The sequence below is a fragment of the Kryptolebias marmoratus genome, linkage group LG2 (genome assembly GCF_001649575.2).
Source record: "Kryptolebias marmoratus isolate JLee-2015 linkage group LG2, ASM164957v2, whole genome shotgun sequence".
NCBI lineage: Eukaryota > Metazoa > Chordata > Actinopteri > Cyprinodontiformes > Rivulidae > Kryptolebias > Kryptolebias marmoratus.
Window position 1 is genome coordinate 34,472,696 of NC_051431.1, and position 10,355 is coordinate 34,483,050.

General features: G+C 40.1%; 1 protein-coding gene across 2 annotated transcripts in view; it reads left to right on the top strand.

Annotated features, from left to right (window-relative positions):
- Positions 1-6,768: 6,768 nt before the first annotated feature.
- Positions 6,769-10,355, top strand: part of vstm4b (V-set and transmembrane domain containing 4b) — a 22,713-nt gene continuing 19,126 nt past the window's right edge. For both annotated transcript variants that reach the window (XM_037973878.1, XM_037973883.1), the window contains exons 1-2: positions 6,769-6,919; positions 8,855-9,262. In XM_037973878.1, coding sequence (XP_037829806.1) covers positions 6,868-6,919; positions 8,855-9,262 — 460 coding nt within the window. In that variant the 5' untranslated portion in view covers positions 6,769-6,867. The remainder of the gene's footprint in view (positions 6,920-8,854; positions 9,263-10,355) is intronic.

Genomic DNA, 10,355 nt, shown 5'->3' on the forward strand with positions numbered 1-10,355 from the left:
TATGCACTAGAGGGTTCCAGTGAACACATATAGAATAGAATGTGCTTCATGGGAGCTCTGCAAGAATGTGATGGTATTGTTTTAATTAACATTTAAAATCTGGCCATCCCTTTTGCCACAGGTACATGTTTGAAGCACTACCTGAACCTGTCAACCTCAGAGCCACCATGATCAATGATCATTGGGGTGACACAGTTTCAAACTAGAACTGTTGTTTAGGAATGGGATTATTTTTCAATTAACACTTTCACTGTCCCTCCTGTGAGGATCTGGGCTTAGCTCCGCCTTTGGGCGGCGTCACTAACCCTTACTCCACAGGTGTTCCGGATTCCACTGACGAGACCAACCAGCATTTAAGCAGCAGGCTGAGATCAGATCCTCGCTGGAGCATCAAACCTTCTGGGTTAGATTCTCCGCCTCAGTGTCTAACCTTAACTCTGTTCTAAGTGTTAATTACGTTCTCTGTCTTGCCTACAACTTAGGTTTTTGCCACGCCACGACTACGGACCTTAAGGGAAACTTACCTGCACCTATCTGATACCTACCTTGCTGGAACTGGCTCGTCCTCCTTGGATCATCCTGGAACCGCTCCTCCTCTCCTCAGCGCAGCAACTCACCTCCTGGACCTGTAAGAAAACAAGAGACATTATTACCTCCATCTTGCAAACTACTCTGACCAGAATCGTACCCGAGATTCACCCAGCTTCTCCTTACTTTACAGATTTCTCCGAGACCTGCTCACTGTACATAGCATCACCTGTAAATAAAACTCACTTACCTTCAGTTCCGTCTCCGTGTGTGGTTTTGGTTTCGCTCTCTGGACATTATCCCTGGGTTCATGACACCTCCTTTACCAAGACTGTGTGTTAAAAGAGTTATGAAGACCTTTACATCCTCAGAGCTATATCTTGATAAATGTTGAGTTTTCGGAAAAAAGACGAATCTGCCAGAATCATTTGAGGGAGGCCACACCACCAGATCTTTTAGTGCGAGTCCCTCTAGAAGCCAGATGCTATTGAAGAGTTGCTACAGTGTATTAAGGTAATGACGGACAACCTACAAGCTGAAATTATCACCAAATTTGAATTGATGATATCAGAGTTGATTTAGAAGGAGGTGGTGGCTGCTCTAAAATTGCTAGGGAAAAAGTTGATCTGAAAGTTGGAGCTATTTCTGATCTTCAGAGAGCAGGTAACAAGTTCAGCAACCAGCTAACTAGCATGCAAGCTAATATGGCAAAGCTTACTGCAGCAGTAAACGCTTTGAGCAAGAAATATGAAGATTTGGAGGCATGCTCTAGGTCACAGGTGTCAAACTCCATTCCTCGAGGGCTGCTGTCCTGCATGTTTTAGATGTGTTCTTGCTTTAAAACACCTGCTTTAAATGGACGACTTGTTGCCATGCTCCTGAAGAACCTGATGATTGGTGAGGAGGTAATCAAACCAGTTGAAGCAGAAAAACCTAAAACCTCCAGGACAGCAGCCCTCGAGGCCTGGAGTTTGACACCCCTGCTCTAGGTGGAATAACATTCAATTTGTGGGCCTACTGTAGAGCTTAAAAGGTCCATGATTTACAGAGTTTATGGCAGAATTTCTGAAGAACTTGTTGGGGCCTGAGAAGAAACCACGCCTGGAAAGGGCTTAAGCAAAGGGATCGTGAGCCACCACGACTGAAGGTCATCAGGGTGGCACAGTTTTGAACCAAGAATACCATTTTGCACTGTGCTGGAGAGGCTTCCCCCTGCTACATGATGGGAAAAGAGTGTATATTTTCCCAGACTTTACACTATCTGTGGCCAAACAGAGGGCAGCTTTCATCCCGATGAAGGAGCTCAGTGGCTATGCTAATGTTAAATTCAGCCTCTGGTACCCAGCTACCCTTTGACCAGTTTGAAGACCTGGACCTAGCTTTGGAGTTTGTCAACAGGACACTTAAGAAGAATTCAGATCTGGCCTAACTTCAGGACATGTCAGAGCTCCTTGTGTTGGTCTTTGTGGCTGCAGCTGAGATCTCTACTTCAAGCCTGTAACATCAGAAAAAATATTTTATTTATTTTTTCTACTTAAAAAGACAATGCTGACTGATGAGTGTAGTACAGTCAAACATTATTTGGTTTGTGGCACCTTTTTCTGCTTTATGGATTTTATTTTTCATATGGGACAGATTATCTACACATTCCCTCGTGTGGTTTTGTAGTATGATCAAGCTATGGATAGTAACAGGTTCTGTTGAATGTAGGGAGAAGTGACATTGCTTTTATGCTTCTGCTAGGAGAGAAGGAGGAGGTGGGGTGGTGGAGGGGGAATGATCTGTTCAGAATTTGGGGAGGGTTGTTTGTTGGCACCTCTCCCATATTTTCCATCCTGTTATGCTAGATGTGATGTAACTGAAATTATTAGCTTTTTCCCCTTCCCTTCTCCTTTGTTTATTTCATCACATGTTGAAACTTTTTTCTATTTATGACTTAGCTAAAGAAGTCATCACCTAGTGTGGCTGGAGATATTAGGTTCGCTAGTAATCCAATCAAACTCAGTAAAATCTTGCACTATCTATGAGATCTTTGTGGTCTTAAAATTTACTTACAAGAGACCCAATTGAGGGATGTTGACTATACCAGACTGAAAAGCTGTTTTTCCATTGTTCCGCCTCAGAACAACTCACTTTGCCCTAACTTAGCTCTACACAGCCTAGGTGATATTCCATACAACTGATTGCTGCTACGATGTGGGCAGGTCATTATAGCGTCACTGCCTAAAATTGACCAAAAAAAAGAGAAAATAAATTAAATAAAGTTCCAAAACACTCAATACTCAATATTCTCTGACACAGTTTCCAAAAAGGTAAGGCCACCTTCCCTCCGCCAGCCGGAGACAGCAAATAAAGTCTGTTTGGTTTAACTCCGTCTGGATTCTCTCAACAGAAATACCTTCACCTCCTCAAAGTACCAGTGTTGGTTTATGTGTTGCCATTTTAATAGATTTATTATAAATGTATTATTAAAGTAAAAAAAACACAGTCTGCGGTTGGGAAGCTTTAAAAATGATGAGTCTTTTAGGACGGAGACACTCTTGTGTCTTCAGCTTGACTCAGCTCATTTGAAACCCTGGCTGAGTAGTACTAAGAAGTGAGCAGAAACTGGGCTGGACCACACAATGGAAAGACTGAACCCAGGCTGTGTTGAGCCTGTCAAAAAGGACCAACAAGGAGCTGGTTTGGACAGATCTATATTCTTTTTGTAGCAAATCAAGGGGTGTTGCCATCCTCATACATAGAGATATTTTCTTTGTTTGTGTTAAAACAATTTCTGTTTCTGCTGCCAGGTTTATAATTGTCCTGGGGCATTTTTATGATGTAAAAGTGGCTCATGTTAATATATATAATCTCAATTGGGATGACTTTTTTTGTTATTGCTGCAAGTTTTGACTATTTATGATTTGATTATAAGGGGATTTTAACTATTGGGCAGACCCTTTCTTTGACCACTCCTCCTCCATTTCTGCTCATCATCATCAGAGAAAATCTAGAAGAGAGAAACTAGCCAGGTGTCTGAGTGCACTGCATTTTTAGATTCTTTATACAGTACTACAGAACAGCCAGATACATTTAAAGAAGAAACGTCTTTGCAAGCCGAATATGATACGATCACATTACATCTCAACACTGAGCTTTTAACCATTTCAAGATGCAAATTTTATGAAAATATTTGCATCTCTGCTTTATCACAAGTTGAAACTGGTCCAGGAGTAACATCAGATCCATTGGAAATTAATAAAACGTTTGTGGAAATGTTTTGGCGGCTGTACTCATCTGATTGCTCTCATGTTTCTGCAGACCTGATCTCCTTCCTCAGTGGCTTCAACAATCTTGCTCAGTAAAAGCCCAGGTCCAGAAGGTGAATTCTACAAAAGCTTTTGGAAGCAGCTGGACCCATTTCTATTAGTGATGTTTATTGAGACTTGTAAAACAGGCATGCTTCCTCAAACCTCGAAGCAGACATTTATCTAGTTGCTTTTGAAAAAGGGTAAAGATAGATTATTATGTGGTTAGTATCATCCCATCAGCCTGTTAAATGTTGATTTCAAATTGTTGGCAAAGTTACAAGCTACAGGTGCTTAGAAGCTGTTTTACCCTAAATTATATCCCTAGATCAATTTGGGTTTATCCACAATAGACAATCGTGTTTTTCATCTCCAGAAAGTTTTTAATGTGCTTTACAACCCCTCCACAACTACTCTACCTGAGACTTTATTTGCCCTGGATGCTCAAAAAATGCTTGACAGAGTAAAGTGGGATTATCTGTTTTCTATTTTAGGAAAATTTGAAAAAGGTTTATCTCATGGATAAAATTGTATGTGACCGGTCAGGCAGCTGTCAGAACAAATGTCACTGATTATGAATTTTTTTACTAACATCTCTCTACAAGACAGGGATGCTCACTGTGACCTATTTTATTTTCCTTTGTAATGAAGCCTCTGTCCATTGCTTTACAAACTCCTGATATGTTTGGCATAACTAGAAATGGTGTGGACATGAAGGTAGCCCCGTAAGCAGATCACTTTCTGGTATTCCTGTCTGACCTGTCACGCTCTTTCCCTGCTGCCCTTTCAGTTCTATGGCCCCTGGCAAAAATTATTTTCTAAGGATGTAAGGATGCGCCTTCAGTTGTTTAATTTTGTGTTTTAAAAAAATCATAGACATGCCAAAGAGTTCAACATTCCAACCTTCTGGCATTAATAAAAAAAATAGAGAAATGTAATTGTTGTCACAACTGTTTTTCAAAGTGAACGGTAATGTCCCATTTCATCCTATTTTAGCTTCACTGAAGTAGGGGTGCACGGATCGATCCAAATATTGATATTAATGATACCAACATCAGGAAATAACATCATATCTTCTTCTGTCCATACAAGTCACTTCAGGGCCATAGACTGTTCACAGTCTTATGGTGGTCAAATTTAAATTATAATGTATGATTATAAAGTATGTCTTCAGAAATAATCCTTATAATTGTAGTCTTTTTAATTTCCTTTAAAACTTACCATTTTTCTCAGCCAGCTGCTGTGGCACCTGGAAATCCCTTTTTATAATGATTGCATTGGGAAGCTTGAGGATTCACCGTTTTAAATATATGACTGTAAATCCCGATGGCATCACTTGGGACCAATAAAAAAAATTGTAATTTTCTTTGTACTAAAATGTAATATTTCGACAAGTATAAAAGTTACAAAAACCAAGTCATTGCACACTATTCCTAATTGAGCTGTATGTTTGGATGTTTTATTACAAAGAATGCTGAAGTTGCTTGATTTAAAAAAATGTTTGGAAGAAACTACAGTATAAACTGTTGGGATCTGGTTTCACCACTGCTGTTCTTCTAGTTCTCCACCAGATGGCCTCAGGGAGCACGGCTGACTTGCTGGCTCCAGCAGGTGTGTTTTTGCACACCTGCAATTCATCTACCCTTTTCAGGTGAGGTGGAATTTAAGAGGAGTCTGCTGTCAGTCCTTTGATGCCGGAGTGTTAATCTTAGTGGTAACTTCGAGCCCGCCAAGCTTCCTGTGCCTCCTGGTTTTCCTCTGGAACCTTCATCGGTCATTCATCCCCTCCCACAGATTCCACTCATCTCTCCCTGGTGGACTTCCTTCATCTCCATGTGTAAGCACTCATATTGCTTCACCTGTTCTGATCCAATTTACATTACTCACCTCTCCTCCGTCTGTCTCCAGAAGCTCCAGTCCTCCTGGTGTTCTCCCCTGGTCCCGGATCCCACACCCTGCACCCTCCCAACATTACATTACATTATTGTTATCAATAAACCTTAAAAATTTTCCTGGTTTTCTGAGAGTTTTCGACATGTGGGTCAGACAAATTCCAAAAACCATGACATAAACATCAGGAAGTCTGAATGTTGAGTTAGCATTTACATTATGAACTTGGATGTAAATGTTTTTTTTGTTTGTTTGTTTTATATGCACACACACACACACACATATATATATATAAAGCAGGGTCAGTTTATTGCCCTGACTAAGGTCTGAACAGTCTTCCTCATCTTAAGGTGAGTGGAAGGTGACACAGATTATTAGCCAAAGGAGATCCATGTGGGACATTAACAAAAATAGTCAAGCAAATTGACACCAGCTAAATGTTTTTAAAATAAATTATTTAGTATATGAAAAAAATTGAAAAATGTGACACAAAAGTGACAATTTAAATTTCACTGAGAATTATTATTCAGGGCTATTGTTTATTTTTTTCTTATGTTTTAATTTAGTCAATTTTTTTCAGAAAACAAAAATACATTTAAATGTATATTTTAGCTCACAACCTTTTGAAGTAATGTTTCATTACTTGTAGTTTAAAACAATAAGCTGTTTTTCATACATTTTCAGCAGATTAAACTTTAAATTCAGACAGCAGTATACATAGTTCAGCAGACATTTTGTTATTTCTGAAGTAGGTGCTCATTCTTTGACATCGCCACAGGTCTTCAGTCAACAGTCTCTCTCAACCCTGTTCTAATTCTCAAATGCTCTGATGACGCCTGGTTAGTATGGTGAGTGGAATTGTCACATTCCACTTGCCATACACAGCTGGAAGGGTGATTTGCTCAGCAGCAGTCTCAACAAAACACCCCCATCCTGCACAGGAAAAACAAATTCTCACCCCTCACCAGAACCAGAGGTGGTGTGTGCATGTGTGTGTGAGCCTGCCACATGTACCTCTGGTGTGTTAGGGGAGTGTGGGATGGGTGGTGGGAGGGTCCGAACAAGAACTGAGCCTGTGGTGTTTCAGATTACACTCCTCAGAGGACAGGAAACCCGAGGCCACTTTTCTTCAAGCACATTTAGGCTGCAGCTGTGGAAAATGCAGATCTCCTCTCTGCTCTTTGCTCTTCTGACCCAAGCTCTGTTTGGAGGTAGGAAACCTTTCCTTTTCTTTAAACAAAAGTCATTGTGGTGGAGGTGAAATGCTCTTTTGTTACTCAAAGAAACATCTTAGATTTGGGCATGATGTTGGGATGATGGGTGAAGAAATGGAAAATGAAAAAAAAAAATCTCTGGGGACTAAACAAGGACTAAATCCTTCAGACTGCAGAGCTTGTTTTTAAGAAAATGACTATGAAAGTGGCACTGGTTTGCACTGATGAAAATGACTTTCAAAGAAAATTAGTGGTTTTCCTGTGTGTTTTAAAGGAAAACAAAGTCTACAGTTCCACCTCCTGATTGTGAGCCGTCTTAGTGTTTGTCTCAGCAATAAGACTTCTTCAGCCTTCTATAAATTTTGCTTTATTTTGTTACTAAAAAGGCCAACCTGTACAAGAAAGAGAAATTTTATCACCTGCTGATGAAAGGCAAAGGTTTAAGTGTACGCATGTGTCTGTCTGTTAGTAAAATATCTCATGAACCACTGAACAGAAATTAATGTAAACTGTTAGGAAATAATCACTGGATATACCTCTACAACCTTTTAGAGCCAGTCCAATTTAATATGGCTGCCACAGCTAATAGACATCAGGAAACTCATAAATAAAATTTACTGTAGTAGTCGCTGAGCATCTTTCCCAACACATACTTGTAACACAAGTTCTTCAAGGTTTGACCAAAATGGCTACAACTCTGTCATTTTCACATAAGATGATCTTAGACTAAAACGTATGAGAGGCAGCCAGTGATATGCATTCCTTCAAGGAATGCTGGGCTGTTAACTCCCAGCTGTTCCTAGAATCTGACTTTACTGACAACAAAGTGCTTGAATGTGATGGAAAGTGTGGATTGTGAAAAAGCATTGTGTTTGAACAGTTGTGCAGAGCACAGCAGTAAGGTTTGTTTCTCACTATTTCTCTCATGATGTAACATAACACATCACCACAAACAAGTTGACCAGCAGAGCAAAAAGAAAAGGCTAAATACATGAGTTAGGACTCTCCAAAGTGGTAGTGTCCTCCCTGAAAAGGCGATTGGCCCGATCCACAGATTCAGGAAGTAGGTGTTTCAAAAAAGAAGCACTACCTTATGTTCATAGTTAGCAGGTCCACTTATTATTAGAGGTGTTCGGTTACTGACTCACCCGGGTTAATGACTCAAATCCTCGTACTGAATCAAGACTCACAAGTCAGAGGTCTCAATTAACTCAATCCTACATGTCCTCTGGCAGTTTGCTGCTGAGTCAGTTATGAGGCTGCTGAATGTATCAGTCTGAGCCTGTGCACCATCAGCACACTCCATTTATGCTCTGCACACATGCATTAATGTAGTAACACAGATGTTTTTTGTTTGAGAAAACAGCAACAAGCTAAACAAACTATGTCATGTGTAGAGGTTTAATATTAGCTATAGAATGTTTTTTTTTTTGTGCTGGTATGTATGGTTGATGTCACGGCTGATATGGTACCAACCATAGAAAACTATTAGTCAGAACATCACTTTAAAATTAACTGGACTATCTCTTTAAGATGCATATACTGAATATCCAAAAGTTTATAAAAACAAAAATAAGTAAAACAAAAGCTACTGGACTTCAATTCTATAGTTGAAGATGTTTAGCTGCCCACCCAGGGAGCATTTTCAATTCAAAACTCGGAAGTGTGGCATTAAGCTGAAAGATGAAGATTTTTTTTTGCAGCAAAATTCTCATGCAGATTAATCTTCCCCCCTCCCCCCTGAGGGTCATCAGGGTCTTTGTTTGCCTGGCTCACAGAGAGATGTTTTGGTCACATGCATTAATGTGTGCATTAGAGGGGAAATGACTGAGTATCAGGCTGAATGCTCCATTGTAAGGTTTGGAAATTTAAAATCTGAGAACTGAGAAAGTTTAAAGTTGGCCTTTAATTTATATATGTATTTTTCTCCAGATTTATGTTTGGCCATCAACGCCACCATCACTCCCTCACCTTTCACTGTTGCCCAGGAGGGTCAGAATATCACCCTTACCTGTATTGTGTCTCAGCGGCGCCGCAACACAGCTTTACCGGTGGTTAAGTGGACCTTTCTACCAGCAAGCTTGGATCAACCAGAAGATGAACTCCTCATTGCTCGCATCAACATGAGAAAAGCCCGTTTTTATGGCAACTACACAAAGAGTTTCCAGTGGCCCAAGTTTAAGCTGACTGTGGTGAAGCAGGGTAAGATCTTTGAGCTGCTCATCTTGAATGTGTCTGAGGGGGACCAGGGACTCTACATGTGCCGAGTACAGGAGTTTAAAAAGCACCAGGACCGCTGGAAGGCTTCGTCCAACTGCACCACTGCTACTGAGCTCAGAGGTGAGCACTTTAAGCAATAGGTCAAATCTTTTGAAGTGAGAGGAAACGTTATGAACAAATAATATCCTATCTGTTGTAGATAGCTATTAGAACAATTTCAGTTTGGAGAAAAATAATTAATTTAATTACAGACATGAATAAAAACAGCAACAGCTGCTGTGGCTAGAGCCAAAAAAAGCTTCACTTTTCTCATCAGTCCCGGAGACTTCTCCCAGAAACTTTGGCTCTTTTCAACATGCATTTTGGTGAATTCCTGTCAGGCTTGTTTGTGTTTTTCTGTCAATAGTGGAGCCTCCTGGGTCTTCTTACACATAGCTCACTATGATTCAAAATGTGACATACCTTAACCTTGGAGTTCAGTTTGTATGGTTTTGGATTGTTTCATTGGCTCTTTTTCTGCCATCTGGACTATCTGATCAATCTGGAGTTGCAGTTCCTTCTGCGTCCATGTAGTGGGAAGTTATTTACATTCCCAGGAACTTTCTACTTCTTAATAATCTTGTCAGCTGTTGTCAAAGGAACATGAAGCTGCTTGGAGATAGTTCTTTAGGCTTTACCTTTAACATGGAGATCTAAAATCTTCTTTGCTCTTCATTGTTTCAATGAGCTGAAAGCTGAGGTGGAACGAGTACTAAAATAACATACTCAAGTGAAAGTAAAGTAACTAACATTTACTTTGAGTAAAAATACTTAGCTACTTTTTGTTTGTTTACAGCAGGAGGGCGTCTCTACTGCTGTGCACAAATGACAAGAGGATTTTTTTTCTCAAACAGCCTTTTATAATAAAGTAAAAAGCTATATAATTTAATTTGCAATTACAAAAGAAATGTCCACACATGATACACTATAATGCCAAAGGTATTCACTCACATCCCTCCACATGCATATGAACTTCAGTGATGTCAAGAACGCAAGGTAATTTGTCCATGAACGAGACCAAAACCAGACACAGAGACAACAGCTGAAGGTAAGTGCAGTTTATTTACAAGTGTCCTGAATATATACAGTGAGAGAAATCGTGGAATGATCTGCGGAGCAAAAAGGGACAGGGTGAGTCTCGGGTACAATCCTAATATCAGCCGAGCACTGCTAG